Source organism: Rhipicephalus microplus, chromosome 1, assembly GCF_043290135.1.
Source record: "Rhipicephalus microplus isolate Deutch F79 chromosome 1, USDA_Rmic, whole genome shotgun sequence".
In the NCBI taxonomy this organism is placed as follows: domain Eukaryota; kingdom Metazoa; phylum Arthropoda; class Arachnida; order Ixodida; family Ixodidae; genus Rhipicephalus; species Rhipicephalus microplus.
Window position 1 is genome coordinate 190,948,021 of NC_134700.1, and position 18,272 is coordinate 190,966,292.

General features: G+C 46.6%; 1 protein-coding gene across 3 annotated transcripts in view; it reads left to right on the top strand.

Moving 5' to 3' along the window:
* Nucleotides 1–18,272, top strand: part of LOC119178388 (E3 ubiquitin-protein ligase HECW2-like) — a 77,171-nt gene that overhangs the window by 11,831 nt on the left and 47,068 nt on the right. For 2 of the 3 annotated variants that reach the window (XM_037429591.2, XM_075889104.1), the window contains exons 2-10: nucleotides 4,241–4,585; nucleotides 6,982–7,092; nucleotides 8,343–8,449; nucleotides 10,001–10,079; nucleotides 12,088–12,394; nucleotides 12,659–12,759; nucleotides 12,846–14,012; nucleotides 15,863–15,995; nucleotides 17,728–17,919. In XM_037429591.2, coding sequence (XP_037285488.2) covers nucleotides 4,306–4,585; nucleotides 6,982–7,092; nucleotides 8,343–8,449; nucleotides 10,001–10,079; nucleotides 12,088–12,394; nucleotides 12,659–12,759; nucleotides 12,846–14,012; nucleotides 15,863–15,995; nucleotides 17,728–17,919 — 2,477 coding nt within the window. In that variant the 5' untranslated portion in view covers nucleotides 4,241–4,305. The remainder of the gene's footprint in view (nucleotides 1–4,240; nucleotides 4,586–6,981; nucleotides 7,093–8,342; nucleotides 8,450–10,000; nucleotides 10,080–12,087; nucleotides 12,395–12,658; nucleotides 12,760–12,845; nucleotides 14,013–15,862; nucleotides 15,996–17,727; nucleotides 17,920–18,272) is intronic. The other variant, XM_075889109.1, reaches the window with a different exon arrangement.

Here is an 18,272-nt window from a genome sequence, read left to right on the forward strand (position 1 = left end):
GGGCTAACGATATACGGCTGGGCATGTTGGATGAACGGCGTTTATCGCTGAATTCAAGATTGACAAGGTGGTCTGTGTAGTAGGAAAGGGCTGTCAGTTACGGGCACCATGATGGTGTTCAGTTTGTTACGGGGATTTATTGAGGATTATACGATCGTAGCTACAGCAGGCAGGGCTTAGCCAAAGAGCGAACTGATGATCACAATCTTTTCCGGTTAGAGGAGGTTGCTAGTAACGTATAGCTTCGATCGGTCGATGTGTACTTTCTATCGCCCACGAGGACGGAGATCAGAAGATGGCGAAACGGGTTCGAACACATAATTAACAGAAGTTTGCGCAACCGCGTGGTCGGGTCCTTTGGCACTTCGGAAGAAGCGTAGTCGAAAGGCCCCAAGCAGCCACTGGAGGGACCCAAAGCCACATGAGAGAGGCGATGGTGAAAGGCTCCGGAGGTGTCCTGGAGTCATGGCGCTGTTCTTGGTGACACTGTTCATCATAGGGTCAGTTTTCGGAATTTTTCGGCATATGGGGTGAGCTCAGCCACAGGTTGGCAGGATCCAGGGTATACGGGTGATTCGTATCAATGGTGCTGAAGGGTTCGGGGCCGTAAAGCAAAAACAATGCAGAGAATCCGGTAGTGCCTTGGGAGTCGACGTTGTATGCGTATGGGAGAAACGGTAGTAAAACATCCCAATTGCGCCGATCTGACGCAACGTATAGAGACAAGATGTCCTCAAGAGTCCGGCGAAATCGCTCAGTCAATCCATTGGTCTGTAGGTGATAAGCGCGAGTGGTGCGGTGAATAACTTCGAATTCACATGGGAGTGATTGCACGTTTTAGTCTGCTGGGAGCCTGCACTCTCCTTGTCAATGTTAAGCGCCGTCCTCACTTTTCAATGTTAAAGCTGTAAAGGATAATTAATAGGTGGTGGCAACAGATGAAACATTACGAAATCGGGAATGCAGGCAGTAGCGTTACCAGAAAATTGGGGGGGGGGGGGGGGCATGAGGGTCCAATTATATTTCATGTATTTTTGCGTGTGTGCTTGTATATATACTCAAGCTATAAATTGAAATAATTTTTGTTGCCCCCCCCCCCCCCCTGGATACGCCCATACATATGGGTGTAACTCGAGGCCCGTCTGGAAATGTCTTTGTCCTGCTCAGTAAATTAACACGATGATGGCGATCGTTATGTAATGGTGAACGAGTTTAATTAAGACGCGCAATCTTCACTTATTGCGTTGCTTCGGAAATCGATCGCGACCCTCCGGAGAAACCGATAATTCTTTCCGAAAAAAAAAAAACGATCTCTCGCGGAATTTGATCGCGCGCACGCACTCCTCCTGGCGTGCTATGATGAAAAAAGCGTGCACTTCCCACGGTTGGCAGCGGGACCTTGTCGTTGGCAGCCGGACGGCGATCAGTGGCATCCGCAGCGGCGGAAGCGCGGTTCACTTGAAGCGGGTGTTTCCACCTCACTCATTGCATCCCGACATCATATATTGCACGCTCGTGTTGTGGCCCACATTTCGCATTCGTATCCCGAGCGCGGGAGCTTCTCCCGTTCCTCACCCGGCGTGCCCGAAAGAGCGGAATTTCGCATTGAGAGACGATTTCGCCGCCACCGGTATTCCGCGGCACGCCTTTTTGCTTTCGCCTCGCCCCCTTCCGAACGCGCGCCACCGTGATGAGCTGGCAGGCATTTTTGTACCGGTGGAACGTACTGGCGCGCATGGACGACAGATTTGTCGAATTCCGCGTCGTACGCGAATGACCCGACGCCAGCGAGCGTCCAACGGCCGGCCCTCAAAGGTGCGCCGCGTGGTCACGCGCCAGTTTTCCGAAAACTGATGCCTCTGTCGATCGTGGTCTTTTTTAGATATCGAGCTGTTTCTGATATGGCAATCTGATCTTCCATCGCGACGACTTGTCATTGTACGTAACCACTTTTCATTCAAGTGCGTGACCGTCGTTTTTGCCTGTAGCAACCGAATAAGAAATGAATTAAAGAGGCCCTGCGACACTTTTTCAAGTAGCTGTGAAACGGATTCACCAAAACAGCTTATTGCCTGACGAATAAGTTTTCGGAATCTGTCCAGTATGGCACTCTCTCTTCTCTCGTCCCGACGGAAGCGCTAAAAGGCTGAGCAGGGAGGAACGGCACGGGAAATGAAAATACGTCACGCGCGCCTCGTGACCTTGAGTGCTTTTTTTTGTTGTTGTTTTTCGAATATGCGCTTTTTCAGTGCGAACGCGCGCGCACGCGGGGACAAGTCACGGCCGCCTCCCGCGACGGTACCTGTAACGACCGAGCGTGCCATGTTCAAATCAGCCAATGGCTGATAGAACGAGTGGTTTTTTTTTTTAGCTGCTTCTGTCATTTGTCGAGAGCAGAGGAAACAATTTTAGTTAACTTTGAGAATTAATTGTGAATTCAGGCCGTGTGCTGTGCTGTAATATTTGACTCGCGTGTTTTCGGGAGCCTCTACTACCGATCGGTACCGTTTTCTGACCATGCTCAAAAGTGTTACAGGGCCCCTTTAAGCTTCGATTTCCTGCATGGAGTGAGGAAACAGGAGGAAGCATTATTCAGTGCGATGGAAAGGAAGAATATTAGTGCACCTGGTGCGCAGATCCAAGGCTTTCCTTAATTGCACATATATTTTTCCGGTAGGGCAAGACTTCTGAAATTTTTTTTGCTTTGTCCATTGTTTCTCCCAAGAATATCTTGTGCACCGTCAGCCTGCAGTCCACTTGTGTGTCCCCCCATTTCTTGTTGCTCTATGTTGAGGTATCGAAGATCGGAGCCCTGCTACGAGCACGACTGCTCGTCTCCCGTGCACAGCGGCGGCGTTTAACTTCGATGCGGGACGGCGCGCATGAACTCCCGTGTACTTAGATTTATAAACGCACGTAAAGAACCTGAAGTGGTTGTAATTAACCCGAACTTCTATTAATGGCGATACCGAAGTCTCATCCTGGTTCTTGCACCATACACACAAAAAGTATTAATGACTTTGAAAATAGGTTCAAGTGCGTGATACTCCTTTAATGGAGGTAAATACTGTAGGAGCTCTAAGCGAGAGCCCTTTTGCCTCTCTTTCACGGGACATACTCTCTAATGCAAAAAATAAGAGAAGGAAGGCGTATGTGGCGCATCTGTGCCACACAGCAGTAATTGTCACAGCGCGTGCTTTCCTTGCTTTATCGCCAAGTACCTGTGGTTATTTGCGTGCTGCTGTGAGCGTGACACAGTACTCTTGGAAGGTATGCCTATAGCCAGTCCACATTTTTCAAAAGCGTAAACAATGCTGGTCAGATTACGGTTATTGCGTGGCAGAAAGACGCCCGAAATACCTCCCCCCCCCTTCTTGCTTTAGTGTGTATAGTTTAATTACTCTAATGAGCTTCGCGTTTTAGGTTGACACTCTTAATGGCGTATCGTGTTCCCAAGCGATCATCATAATCGGCTTGCTTTGCTTATGTATCCCGTCTCAAGAACTCCACGCTCGCTTTTGTTTTGGCCAAGGATGCTATCTTGCCCCGCCGCGGTGGTCTAGTGGCTAAGGTACTCGGCTGCTGACCCGCAGGGCGCGGGTTTGAATCCCGGCTGCGGCGGCTGCATTTCCGATGGAGGCGGAAATGTTGTAGGCCCGTGTGCTCAGATTTGGGTGCATGTTAAAGAACCCCAGGTGGTCTAAATTTCCGGAGCCCTCCAATACGGCGTCTCTCATAATCATGTAGTGGTTTTGGGACGTTAAACCCCACATACCAACCAAGGATGCTATCTTGCGCTGATAGTACCGTGGCGGAGCTGGAAGTCCGTGTCTGCAGCGTAAAAGATGCCACAGCTCCTTGTCTGGTGGCAAGATCACCCCGAAAGGGGTCCAGTCCGCGGTACTCCAGCTCACGAGCGGCATTCGCGTTATCAACTTAACGCAGCGTTCTTCGCGGGAAAAATAGCGATCCCAGTGGGCGTTAGACGGAGCGTATTCCTGTACTACAGCAGAATACCCGTCGTGGTGGTCTAGTGAAGGTCGCGGGATCGAATCCAGGCCGCATTTCGATGTATGCTAAATGTGATATAGAGGCCCGTGTACTTACGTGTAAATGCACGTTGAAGCGACCCAGGTGGTCGAAATTTCCGGACTCCTCTGCATACAGCATTCCTCGTATTAGCATATCGGTAGTTTCGGGACCCCAGTTAAAGATGGCCATCGCTCGCCCTCCATTTCAGCCCCGGTGTTTGTCGCCGCCGCCGCCCATGCGGGTGACCACCGTGGGCGGCGGGGCCCCGCCGGCATGATCGCCAGCCCGCCCGTGCACGGGCTGCGGCTGGCTGGCGGCGGCACGCAGCCGCCCGTGCCTCGGCGGCGCAGCTCGTCACCGCCCCCACCACCGGCGCCCGCCGAGGCAGCGCCCGGAGTGCCGCCGCGCCGGCTGCCCGCGCTCCAGGGACGCTCCAGCCTGAGCGTGTCGCGCACCCGCTTCGTGCTGGCGCCCAGCGAGCCCCCGCTGCTGGTCAGCTGGGACATCCGCGAGGAGGTGTCGCCCGACGACTGGATCGGACTCTACCGAACCGGTACCCCATCTCTTTTTTTGCTTTCTTCGTAAAGGTCGAGAGGGATGTCGAAATTTTCGAAAATTGCTAATTTTAGATGCGTGTATCTAGGCAGTTATACTAACTTAATAAAAAATATCAACACTGCCCACAACTGTCCCTCCCCCATTGAATTTGCATAAGTGCTCCATCCAAAGTGTTTTTTTTTTCGTTTCTGGGACGTTAAGTGCTAAGCTTATCTTTGACTTACTCACATAGACACACACACTCCTGTGTCACTGGTCTGAGTTCAAAAGCTCAAATAACCTCGTAAATTTTGTCAGGGTTTGTGACATCGCAGCTCAGCTAGAGGCAATGTTTTAGGTAGTAATGACAAAAGTTTAAATCTTAACACCTGTAGTACTTGCATTAGCTGAAACGAAACACTTGTAATTCGAGCAGAAACCAGCTAGCACGACTGTCTTTCACCTGTGAAGGGTAAGTGGGCTGCGGTTCTGTTTTTTTCTACAGTGTAATCAAGTATGGCAACTTATTTCTCAGACATCCATGTGGTGAGGAAAGTTTCATGAAAGCATCGATTCCAATCCTCTGACAGTAGCACACGATTAGGGGGATGTAGATTACTGCCAATACAAATTTGATTGGCTATAACTAATAATGCTGTTCTTAGGGTTGTCAATTAATTTTTCCTTGCTTGGAAACCTGTAGACTTCTTAGTCGGATTGGATGCCGGTGCTTTTTCTTCAGCTGTGAAGCTTTTTTTTTTTTTTGTGAAAACCCATTCAGATTTCCTTTGTAAGCTAACAGCACTGTCATGTTTACTTTTTCTTTTCTGTTTTCTGTCAGCACTGTCATGTCTACTTTTTCTTTTCTGTTTTCTCTTTTTCTGTTTAAGCCAGTGTTTTCGTCATTTCCCTGTAATGGGCAGTTTTGATCTGGCGTAGTACTTTGCGTGTCAGGCGCAACCAGTTTTGATTTTGTCCTTGAAATTCGATTATGAATATCTCGAACTACGGGCAACTTTAGTGGTTTTGAAAAATAGGTATGTCATATATTATCATGCGCTAAAACTTTCTAATATAAGCAACTGCACTCAAGTCAATAATTAAGAAGTTTACTCTAGTTGTGGCAAAGTATTTCTGCTTCAACCTAGAGTACATGTGCAAAAACGATAGGAGCCCTACTGTCATCAGATTTTTATAAAATAGTTAAAGAACCCCTGGTGGTCGAAATTTCCGTAGCCCTCCACTACGGTGTCTCTCATAATCATACGGTAGTTTTGGGACGTTAAAGTACACATATCAAATCATTTTTATGAAATATCTGTGTTGTCTAAAAAAAGCACCCTGTTCATAAAAAAATATATTTGATGGCAAGAAGCATATAGCACAGGGATGCAACAGAGAAACACTGAAGCACACTGGAAAACACAGGAGCACAGGAACACACAAGAGTAACACAGGAGCACACAGCAACAAGAAGACATACTGAAGGGCCATATGCAAATTAGTTCTAGCTTTCAGAGGCCTGTATAGAACAGCAACTCAAGTGACCAGCAGCAGGCCTGATAAAGACCAAACAAAATAGTAAAGTGGTTGTGGAAGAGCTCATCGAATTATTGTTTGTGCCGGCATCATGTGTGAACCTTACTAATTACATTTGTTTGTTGACAATATATCTGAATGGAAATGCTGGAAAAATAGTGTTTGGCATTTACTCGCTGCAAACAAAGTAACAAGCATACAAGTAATATTACGGTATCTGTGAAGTTAGTTTCTGATCTCGTAGAAACCTACCTCACGTACTTCTCAACATTGTACTTGTCACATTAATTTCGCCATGCTTGCTGTCACATTGGTCTGAGCACAAATTACATTGAGACACAGGAACTAGACAAAGTCTTGTGCATGCAGGGATGTACTGTCATCTGTATGCTCATAAAAATGCCTAAACACTAGAAGCCTCACTGTGGTCAAAAAGCACAGAAATAGCTTGTGTGTAACACCTTCAATTTTACGTTTTTAAAAAAGAAATGGAAGAAATGGATGCAGCAAGGAAACGGGGAATTTGGGAAAACAATAATAAATCTTAATAATAAATTTAAAAGAGAAAATTTAAAGATGGTACTGTGGAAATCGAACCCGTGAACACGGTCTCAAAAACTCATTACTATAACAGTTATGATATGAAGGCAGATTATGAAATGGTTGCGCACTAGCTTGACACGCATTCATTTTTCTGTGGCTGGCAGTATGTTGGCTTCACCAGCTCAATACCATGTATGCCATGTGTGTGTCCATGCCTAGACATAATGCTAAATCAGTACCCTATTTTTTCATATTTCACATCAGTGAAATTGGTTTGCCACTTCTTTCTCACGAGCTCTTTCTTTGTGTTTTACTTTTTCTCGCCTTCAGATGAAACAGATCCACTTCGTTTTCTGGAGCACAAAAACAAGCGATGTCCAAGTAACACTGCAAAAGGACAGGTCCTGTGGAACATAGACTGCAAAGATGCATTTCTTGAAGGTGAGACATTACCAGTTTTGCTCGAGGTTCACTTACAGCTTTGTAGTAGCTGAAAAACATGAAACTTAGTGCTGCTATGTTTTAATGCGGTGCTCTATGTAACTCTGGAAAGGGGGCATACACTGTGGTTTCAAAGGTTCTAGTAAACGAATCCCTTATTTAGATGAACTGTTTCGCTATCATGCCTATTCTAATCGTTCAATCTAAACAATGCATTTCAGGTTTGAATTTTCGCGCACTCGCAGATTTTGCAGGTGCCTAACGCCATTTAGATAAGAAAGTAGGAAACACACAACGAGATCCAGGATGTTTTGGTTGTTTTTTTGCTTTAGGGAAGTTTTCTCTCCCTGCTTAAAGTTACGGATTGTTGTGCAAGTGGGCCGATTTTGGCTTCTGTTTCTTGAGTAGACGTTCCTAAAATACGAGTTTCTCGCGATTCGAGCTCACCGATAGCAGATTTTGAGGATGAAATCACCAGCAGAGAGCCTAAAGAAGATGTTGACACATCAAGTTTCAGCACAGATGATGAGGATGCGTCAAATGAAGCCACAGCATCATTATCAACAACCTCATTATTTTTTGTTACCCTCCTCTTTAAAGCACTAATTGTATGATAACCTTATAAACGACTGACTATAAAAATTTTTTCTGAATGTGTGTAAATAACTATAAATACAACGTTTGTGTTATTGGACAGAACATTCTTTTATTTACAGTTTGGTACCAAAGAATGTTAACAAGGCATTAGTATCTAGCCGGAAAAAAAATGTTTTTTACACCTAGTGAAAACGGCCCCTTTTCCCGCTGTAGTGAAAGAGTTAAATACTGACACCTCAATTGAAGTAAGCGTGAAATGAAGTACTTATCTCATGACAAAGCAAGTGAATGCTATACTATATGAAACATTGCTTTACCAACTTTTGTTGTACAGCTAGAGGAAGTTATGAAACTTACATCGTTAGCAGTGTTTCTATTTTGGCACTTTTGCATACAAGATGGGTATCTACTTGCACTGATAAATAAGACTTTCTCGCTGATTCAACAAATCGCAGTCATGCCACCCAAATAGCTGCGCAATTAGACAGCCAGTGTGCCCCATTTGTACCCAGAAGTGGCTGCCGATAGAGTGTTGTTTTTCTTGCTGCGTGTCCCGTTTCTTTCGTAAGGCTCGGTCAAAGTTACACGCGATGCTCTCTGTGACCCCATGAGATAAGAGCTGCGTCTCATGCTTGCAATGGTGATTGTTGCAGAGACGACCAATGTGTGCTTTCGCTACTACCACGGGACGAGTGGTACACTCAGAGCCGTGAGTCCAGTGGTGACCATCTGCAGGTCAGCTGACACCACTGGAATTATGGTAAGATCTTCCTACCTTTGCTTAGCTTTGGTGCACACAACTCTGTCCTTTTACACAAAGGTTTAGCCACACTTGGTTGCAGCCCTTAGAAAGGCTGGAACTGAATCTGAATATGTGACTCACACACAGCTTGCGGCATCTTGGAAGCACCCGAGACGTTGTGGAAAGGGAAGGATTTACTTAGCTCTCAAGAAAACACAAGAAACTGCTGCACACGCTCTTGAATTTTGCGCCATCTTTCCGCAATGCGAATCTGGCTGACGAAGGTCCGACGGAAGCGTGTCTCAAACTCTTCCCACAAAGTGATCTGGGAGCTCCTCGAACGGTACCAGTCCTTAGCTACTCCCACTAGACGGGCCTTGACAGTTTCTAGCGTATACGCAGCTGGCCATCCGTGGAGGTTAGACGTGCGACGAATATTCTCGGTCCACTCACGTGCCGATGGAGCGTCTTCGGAGCTGTCGAAGGCACTGATGTATGGCTCAGGAATCACCTAGAATGTTGGTGCTGGTTCAGGTTGAACCGCGCCGGCCACAGATGTTCGTTCCATCAGAGTTGCTAGTAAGCGATCCTTTTCTTGGAGAGCTTGAAATAGGTCACGAGTCAAGTGTCGCCATGGCCAGATGCTGTGTCTCTTTCGTCGGTGCTTATCATCTTAGGGTTAGGGATAGCAGTTCCGTGCACTGATTAAACTCACGTTTACTCTTCCTTTGGCAACTGGATGGGCAATCCCACTTCTGAAATGTTAGCTTTCGGTGTCTTGGGAGCACCTGAGGCATTGTAGAAAGAGCAGGATTTACTTAGCTCTCAAGAAAACACAAGCCGCACAGGCTAGAAAAACGCCACATAGGCCATAACTTCACGAGCGTCTCTCTGTCCTCATCGTCGTTTTCCTTCACTATCTTCCTCAGGGCACGTGCATTTCCAACAACTCTGAAATACAATTTAGGTGTCAGTGCAGAGAAGAGTAGTGGTTATAGCACTGTGCTAAATATCAAGTTTTCCCAGTTCACTGCTCCTGTTTACAGCTTAGGGTCCTTAGCCAATGGAGTTCTTTAATGTTCACCTATGTCTAAGCACATGGGTGTATTTGCATGGGTGTGCTCAACACATTTCTAAACCGCTACAGGACATGACAAATGTAAACGACAACATAATATAAGGTAACAATTAATATTTATACAGTAGACTTCTAGTTAATGACACTCTCCTAAATGAAATGGTTGCTTAATTGGAATAACTGCCTCTAATGTGTTTGGTTTCATACTTGAATATTATATACCCCTCTTTGTCTCTTGGTAAACAAAACTCCTCTTAAAGGAAACACATTTTCCTGGTCCCTTCAGGTTTCGTTTAAAAGGAGTGTACTGTATATTACACTCCTCTTTTGTGTGGACACACTTTGAACTTTACACTGCAGTGAATTAGTGGTTTTTGTGGCATGCATTACGACTTATTTATGCGTGAAAACAGTTGTGGATGAGTCGTTATGCTGCTGTCAATGTTGTTGTCTTCACATTATTTTGTTAAAAACCCCCCCTTTTTTTTCAGAATGGCCATGGCTCCGATGTTTTGGTGGGCTACTCTTCGCAGCAGATACCGATGGAGATGGTCAAGTTTTATTTGACCAGTAAGTATTGTCATGGCTAGGTAACCTATGCGAGTGGCATGCCTGGATGCATAAGCGGAACAGTACAGGATGACGGTGGAGTCTCCGTACCAACCGAAAGTGCTACAGCACAACAAGGTTGCAGGAGTTAGCGCATTAAAAATACCGATACCGGCCACTGCTATATCAGTATTTTTTTTATTGTCCTGGACTTCAAAAATGTACCTTGAGCTATAGTACTGTCAGTATTCCTCCCTTATTTGAAAATTGCTCATACAGATCTACACTCCCTGCACGCTGGGCTTAGATGAAGCACATATTAATGTTGTGAGTAATACGCATTTGTTCTTTGGTATGTAACGGGCTTCTGTTTCACAAACAGTTGTATCTTGCCAGCCCAACATGACCCAACAACCCTGTAAAAGACAACAACCCTGTAAAGGACCACTCCAATCTAATTTGTACAATCTGTGCTGTAACCTGACATCAACCATTGTCAGCATTCAGCTAGTATAGGGATGGCTTACTGTAATTACTCTAATCTAACGCGCACTTTTTTTCCGGTTAAGCGAGTTCATAAATCGCATGCACGTTATAATAGAGTACGAAAAAAATGAGTACGGTCATTCTATTGCCATCGGCATCCCAAAATGGCCGCCCCCTACGTGCGTCGGCATGGCGCGTCGGCCTTTTCTGCCTATGTGTTTCCCATGTGCGGCACTTCGTACCTGTGCTGAGGAGTTCGTTATCTTGGTGTGCATTAGCATCGACGGCATGGAAGGGCCGACTCCAAAAACTTGACGAGTGCATCACGATGCCGCTTTTAAAAGAAAAGTCAACGCATGTGCCGAAACGGACGTAAATCGGGCTGCATCGGGGTCGTTCGGAGTTCCCGAAACGTGCGTGCGGGACTGGCGGAAACAAAAGCAGAATATTGTCGACAGCAAAGATTCACGCAAAGGCTTCAGTGGACCACAGCAGAGTCGATTTCCACAAATTGAAGAGCTGCTCGGCGAGTATGTGATTGAGCCGTGAGCGGCACAGCGGCCCGTGACGACAGAACTGCTCTAAGTGCAGGCTATGCAGTTAGCCTTAGAAAAAGAGCTAATGCGGAGCCAGTTTAAAGCGAGCATGTGCTGGCTAACTAACTTTGTGAAGAGGAAAGGCTTTTCCCTCTGAAGGCGAACGGGCCTATGCCAAAAGTTGCCGGAGGAGTACGAAGAAAAGCTTCAGTTTTCAGAGGTTCGTCCTAAACTTGGGCACAACGGCTCCCAGCTTGGGCAAATCGGGAATGCCGATCAGACGCCTCTTTACTTCGACATTCCTGGCACCACAATCGTCGAGAAGAAGGGGGCGAAGCAATTTCGCGTGCTGACATCGAGCCACGGTTAAACTAGAGTGACGGCAATGCTCCGTTGCACGTCAGATAGGCACAAGCTTCCCCCGTACCTCATATTTAAATGGAAGACGCTCCGGAAAGGCGTCTTTTTCCCGAGTGGTGTGATCGTGTGGGCCAACGAAAAAAATGGGTGCGCGTCGCGATCGATGTCTTACATTTTTTTTTTTTTCGTTGTGGAAACCGAGTGCGCGTTACAATCGAGGGCGCGGTAGAATCGAGTAAATACGGTATATGCATATGCTTGTGCCAGCACAAACTTTCGTACTATTAATATTCAGAGCATGAAACTTCGAAACGGCAGTAAGTTGAGTAGAAGCATAATATAAATCACTGCACTCATTTGTTTCGAAACGTTGGCTCATCAGGCTTTGTGAGTCTTAGCAGAGAAATCATTGTGTGCTACGTTTCTCTGTAGCTCAACATAAAATGGTTCCTGTGGGTAAGAAGGCAGTAGATAGGCATTGCAAATCCTGTGCTGTTTTTAAGCATGCGTAGCTGCTAACCAGGGGTGTCTCGTGGGCAAGCAATAAAAGAATTGTTTTAATGAACAACTCTTTGGAAGAGTTGATGTGTATTGAAGGGGCAGGAAATGGGGCTAATAAACACCCACTGCCTTTTTTATCCGTGCAGACCTCCACGCTCGAAATCTCAAGAAAGGGATGTTCTTTAATCCTGACCCCTATGTTAAGATGGGTGTTCAGCCCGGTTTGGGGGACGGCGTGTTGCTCCTTCCACACCATGGCCAAATTTGTCGCACGGGTGCTGCTGAATCTACTGTGCACCCCTCGTGGCCTGGCCAGTACGAGTTTATTGGCTACCCTTCCGACGTGCTGGAGTTTGAGGTTAAGGACAAGTTTGCCCGCAGCAGGCCAATCATTGGCCGCTTCCTTGGTCGGCTTGCTGTGCGAGTGTGGGATCTCCTGGACCGTTGCACTGGGTGAGTGGTTGTGTGTTGTCTTGGTTCTATTTTGTGTACTGCACTCTTCTTGCCATTCTTGCACTTTTTTTGTAGTGCATTTAGCATAATGAAGTTCCATTAACTTTCTCTTGTAGAAGAGCATGAAGCATAGACTATTTAACCAACTACGAACCTGTTGTCTATTTACGTAATAGTAAGAATTTTGCCAACAGCCATTTCATGTTGCCTTGATATTCTATTGCAGTGCTGTCAGTATTTTTTTTCTCTCTCTCATTTCTTTAGAGGTGTTCCTGTTGAGATGAGTTTCAGTCTTGCTAACAAGACACCTTCAGACCACGTCTCAGGGGAGCTCTTCTTTACGTTCGTGCTGGAGCACGGCCCAGGTGAGTGAGAGGAATGTCTTTGTGTAATAGGTAGTGAAAATTACAACAATTTCATCGTCTATTCCCACTGTCTCCTTTTATTGCAGTAGACCCGTGGACCCACATTCGACAGGTCCACAACCCAATCTACGTGTCTGACGTGCCTCCAGAACCGTGCCCCTCAAGCCCGCCCCCTTCGTCAGAAGTACCACCACCCGCATCAGTGCCCCATCATCCACCTCTGACCGCCAGGACCACCTCTCTGCCAAATGGAAGTGGCATTATACCACCACCGCCCACCTCATCGTCGTCCTCTTCATCGACATCTTCGGCGGGTGATCCAGAGCCAACACCAAGGAGGGATTCTTCCCAGCCCGCAGCACGGCATAGTGTCCGTTCAAACAGTGAGCACGGCCTGCACTCCCCCGTAGCTCCACAGGCAGTAACGAGGCGACTCTCTCAAACACCTCGACCACCGGCCACGGCGGGTGGTTCACCGGCGTCCACCTCCTTTGCCAACATGGAGTACATGATGCAACAGGAGGTAGCGTCTCCAAAGCCCTCTACATCCATAGATGAGCCACCCCCGCTACCTCCAAAGCAGAAGGGCCCCAAGCGACATCACCATCACAGGCCCCTCGAACGATCACGAGCTTTGGATGTTGTCGCGAGAGCTGAAGAGACAACATCGTCGTCATGGAAACATGCCAAACATCGAGACGAAGCCACGGGTCTTGCAGGAGATGTTGAAGAGGCACCGGCTGACTCTGACGAGAGCTCTGCGAGCCTAGCCTCTTCGAGTGCAACGTCCTTGACTGCAGGAGACGTGAGCCCACCTCCAACGTTACCGAGAAGAACGCGACCAGCTGCCCTCCTAACAGCGTGCGAGGCAGTCGGGCAGACAGCAAGAGCAGCGCCGTTAGCGACACCCGAGCAAGATTCTTCGCTTCAGGAAGGGGGTCCTTCATCTTTCGAGAATCTCAGCGGAGTCCTAGACACACTGGACTCCGATGAGGAAGGCCCGGCTCCGGCAGACGAGCTTTCTGCCTGTGACTTCGATCGTGCCAACAGTGAACCAGCGAATCTTGAGTTCGACGCTGGTGGTATGGTGTCTTCATTAGCTGCAGAGGACAGTCCCTCGCCAGCACCTGAGGTCAGCAGAGGTGCCTCACCTGCACCATCATCCTTGGGAGATTCGTCTGCAGAGGCTTCGTCTTCACAGACATTGAGTGCCAGTGATGATGATGGAGCACCTGAGGCCAACAACCTGGAATGTAAGCGTGCAATATTTTGTTTTAGATCGCTACGTTGAAACATTTACTAATCCTTTTTTTTGTGAATTCAGTATGTGCAGTTCTGAATGTATAGTCGAAACCCACAATAGTGAAATCAGCGGGGAAAGCAAAACAATTGCGCTCTTGCTGGAATTTTGTTGGCATGTGAATGCTGCAGAAAACTTCGGAAATTGGCTTACCGTATTTACTAGCATAATTCTCGTACTCGCATAATTCTCACACACCCCACATTGCCCACTAAAAATGAGATTTTTTTTTCCCCGCAAGTAATTATGGCATCCCCAAAATGCAGCTGTAATGTTATGTGCTCCTTACAACCACCGATGATGATTTTACACGACAGCCTGGCGCCACCTCTCAAGCAATACGCATACTAATAATGCACGGAGCCTCAATCCAGTCCAAGCCAAGCCAAAGTGGCAAGTGCGTGTTGCTAGTGTTGTGCTGTGTTGTGTGCACTCTGTAGTTACGCTATGGGGTGATACGGAAGCCACACGGGTGCTGGAAAGTTGAAAGTGACTGATCACAGAATAAACGGCTGCGAAAGGGCCACCGGTAGGCACTTTGGAGTTGACGAGTTTTGTGTTCGCTACTGGCGACGACAGCGCGGGCAGCTAAAAGCCACCAAGACGTGCTGCGTCTTTCAGTGTGGCCAAAACTGGGGCGGATGGTAAAACATTATTTCGTCAGAAGGCAACTACGGACAAATGTTAGATGGGCATCACCCCAAGGTTGACTTCGTAGGCTAACCTTTTGCTGGCTCCGGTTGAGTGACCAATGCTAACGCTACGCCCGCAAGTTTTGTGTACGTATTACGGTATACCAAAACTCTACTATTTGCTTGCAACTTTTGTGTCTCAAATGAATGTTGCCTGGAACTTGAAACACGTGCCTTTTATTGCTACCAAAAACATCAAACAAACGTGCCACATCACTTCATTTTGGACAGTTCATCAATACGGGGCACAGTCACGCTTAAAGAAAATGCGTGTGAGGGTTTCGCGGATCATAGAAATGGCTTCGTGGACCCCGTGAACGACTGGTCTGTGAATCGCTCCTTATGATAGTTCATTGTACTACATGCTGCATTCACATTTTTGTACAATTTGTTTCCGTCACTTCAACTGAGATGTGGTAAGGACATTCCTTTTTTTATTTACTTTCTGCTTGCCTCTTGTTATGGGTACTGGTGTAATTTACTTTGTAAGACATTGCACAGCCACCAACCTTTTCAAATTCTTCCCAAATTTTACGAGTTTGGATTCTTTCCGATGTTTTGCTTGTGCTCTGAGCAAAAAAAAAAAACAGATTGATGGCGTCAAAGGATTACCACGTTCACTGCGACATGGTTCGCTGGTAGGTCAAAGCTTGTGCTCCTCTTATGCGGCCGCAATGTTACGAGCATGCATCTGCTTGCTGATCGCAGAGGTACGCGATTCCTGTTGCAAGAGCTTATAAATAATCAAAAGAAAGTTTTTCTGGTGTTAGATGCCATTATTCACTGGTGACCAACCGTTGGGTCACGGTGCACCTCGAAGGTATGCTGAGTGGCGCACCGTTGGGTCACTCCACACATAAAATGGGACGTGAAGAAAAGCTTGCTGCAGCAAATGTGTCAAGTGGCACAGGATAGCGAAAAATGCTTGTTTCAAAGAGCTGGAAAAATACTTGCCATAAGGCATTGGGGCGGTACTTGAAGCTATCTCAGCCGAGAAAATTTGTTTCAGTACCCCTTTAAAGCTTGCAGACTGATAGGCTCGGTGTCATCAATTTTCACTGGAGATTTGTCACTGAATGGTCTTTAAAATTTCTTGTGGCTGAACGTGCAGCCGGGCAAGAAGCGTCGCAGCGCCGGAGGAGGCTCATTCAGCCGCCCCAGCGGTGTCACTCGGACTCGGAGTGTTCCTTCACGAGACCTCGAAGGCAGCATAATCGACACAGTCACCATCAGGCACATCGCAGGTGCGTTTTCTTCTTGCATGTGGCAGCATATCCAAGAGCAAGTGGTCTCCTGACATGTATTCTTGTGCGTAGGCAAGTTGACAGTGCTGACATTTACTGAAGGCGACGTGGCGCTTCAAGATATTTCTTTACAGTGTTACATCAAAGACTGTTTTCACCTGCTGCATGCCTTTCCCCACAGCCCTCTCACATTAGTGACTAGCCGAGAATATTGGGGTGTGTAAGACGGAACAATAACATCAATTTCACTGGGACACTCACGTGTTCCTGATTGCTTTGACCTGACCTATCCTTAAATTGCATGCAAATGTACTTACATCTACACCTTGTCTCCATCAAAATCTGGTTATTTGCTTGAAAGAGTGCATCACAATGATTTTAGCGTATTGTTTTTCAGTGCCCTTGAAATTTAGAAAAGATGCTGAAAAGTCTTCTTAAAAATTTAGTATAATAGGTTTTTAGAGCCAATTTTAGCTGTTTCCTGAACGGTTGCTTTGTCTATGGCCTGACAAAGTCGGCAAGGTTTTGTGGAGTAGCCAACTGGAAAACGGTATATTCGCATGAGTGCTCGCTTAAGAAATCACTCAAACAAAGGCCTAAATTGGGGAGTCCACCCTGTGCTTTTCTGTGCTTAAGAGGAGAGTTCAGTTCAAGTAGCTGAGTTAGTAACTAACATGGAAAACAGTTTGTGCAGTTACTGCCAAGTGGAAATTAAGAATATAAAAGCCTTGTCAAGATCAGCAACTGCTGTGTACAATTCATTTAATCCTGATGAAAAAAATTATAAGATTAAAAAGATGCTAGTGGGCTCCAAGTGAGGGTGTTGGCACAGGCATGCGGTTTTGATGACGAAGCACAAGAGTTCGGGAAGACATCTGCCGAGCTTGCAAATGTCGTGACAAGAGCTGCACTGGAAGGAAGGAGGTCATGAGACACTCATTGGTCACAAGAGTAAACGTTAGCCTAAGGAAGGATGGACAAGCGTAGTCACAAATGGCAAAAAAAAAAAAACGAGGAGCTAACGGTTCTCTGATAGAGCAAAAAAATCTGGAAGTTAACCTAATCCTTCACTTAGTTGCCCGGTAGTCGCTGTCGCACATCAGCGTTCATGTGCTGTTGTGTATTTCTTGAGTTAACTTTGTGTTTCGTGCGGGCTGAAGCGAATCTGACAGGCCACCTAAAGAGAGGTATAGGACAGATATCTCCTCTGTCATGTGCCGCAACAATGCCAGCTACTCTCAAGGAAAGCTTCTGCTCTTCTAGTGAACTCGTTGAATTACATTTTATTAATTATACTGACAGGTAGTTAATCCTTATCTCAAGTAAGCTTATGGTTAATATCACAACATGTCTAATTTTTCGTACCGATTTCATTTTATCAAAACATATTTTCTGAACATACGGAAAACCATAAGTGCTTGGAAGAGAAAGGAGGGTCTCTCTTGTTGCTTGTGCCACTAAAAGAAAGCATTCGCAGTTGTCGCTGCAATGATAACAGCAAACATAGTTTAGTGAGCAGGTGTTGAATTAGGCTTGGGCATGCACAGAAGCCGGGACACGCTTTGTGCAATCTTGTTTCTTATAACTTGTATCTGATGGCTTTCTCATCTTGCGACCAGGAATCTGAAGTGTTACTGCTGAGTTTTCAAAAGTGACATGGACCGTGCCTGGCTGCCTTCTGGACGTAAAGTCACGGGGGTGACAGTTGTTTTGGGTTGTGCTTTCTTTACAGGCGCCACATACCGGAACAGAGGTTGGGTCCGGGGCTGGCAGGGTCTGGCCTCCTGCCATACAGCCGCAGTGATCATAGTAGCCTGGCACTGCCGGAGTCCGTCCGAGTGGCAGGTTTGGGCCATCGAGAAGGTGATTACGGCCGGCCCTGCCTCTTGCCTTCGAGTGAAGGCCCAGCACTTCTCCATGCAAGGTTGGCTTACATATTTCTTGATCGTCATTGCCATCGCTGTCATCAGCCGATTTGTGTCTATGCATAGTGGCCTCTCCCAGCAATCTTTGATGAGCCACTTCTCGCACCAGGTGGCCTTGTTAATATTTATCCAGCAAAGTTACCTCAGTTTATTATATCATATAATTATGTTCTTTCTTGGATTACAATATACTTATCTTGTTGCCAGTTTTAATTAGACTGCTCTGTTTTTGTCACCTGCCACAGTAGTGTAGTTGTTGTGGGGCTCGATCGCTCACCAGAAGGTCGCAGGATTGAATCGCAGCCACATCAATCGCATTTTGATAGAGGCTTATGTGCTTATTGAAGATTTA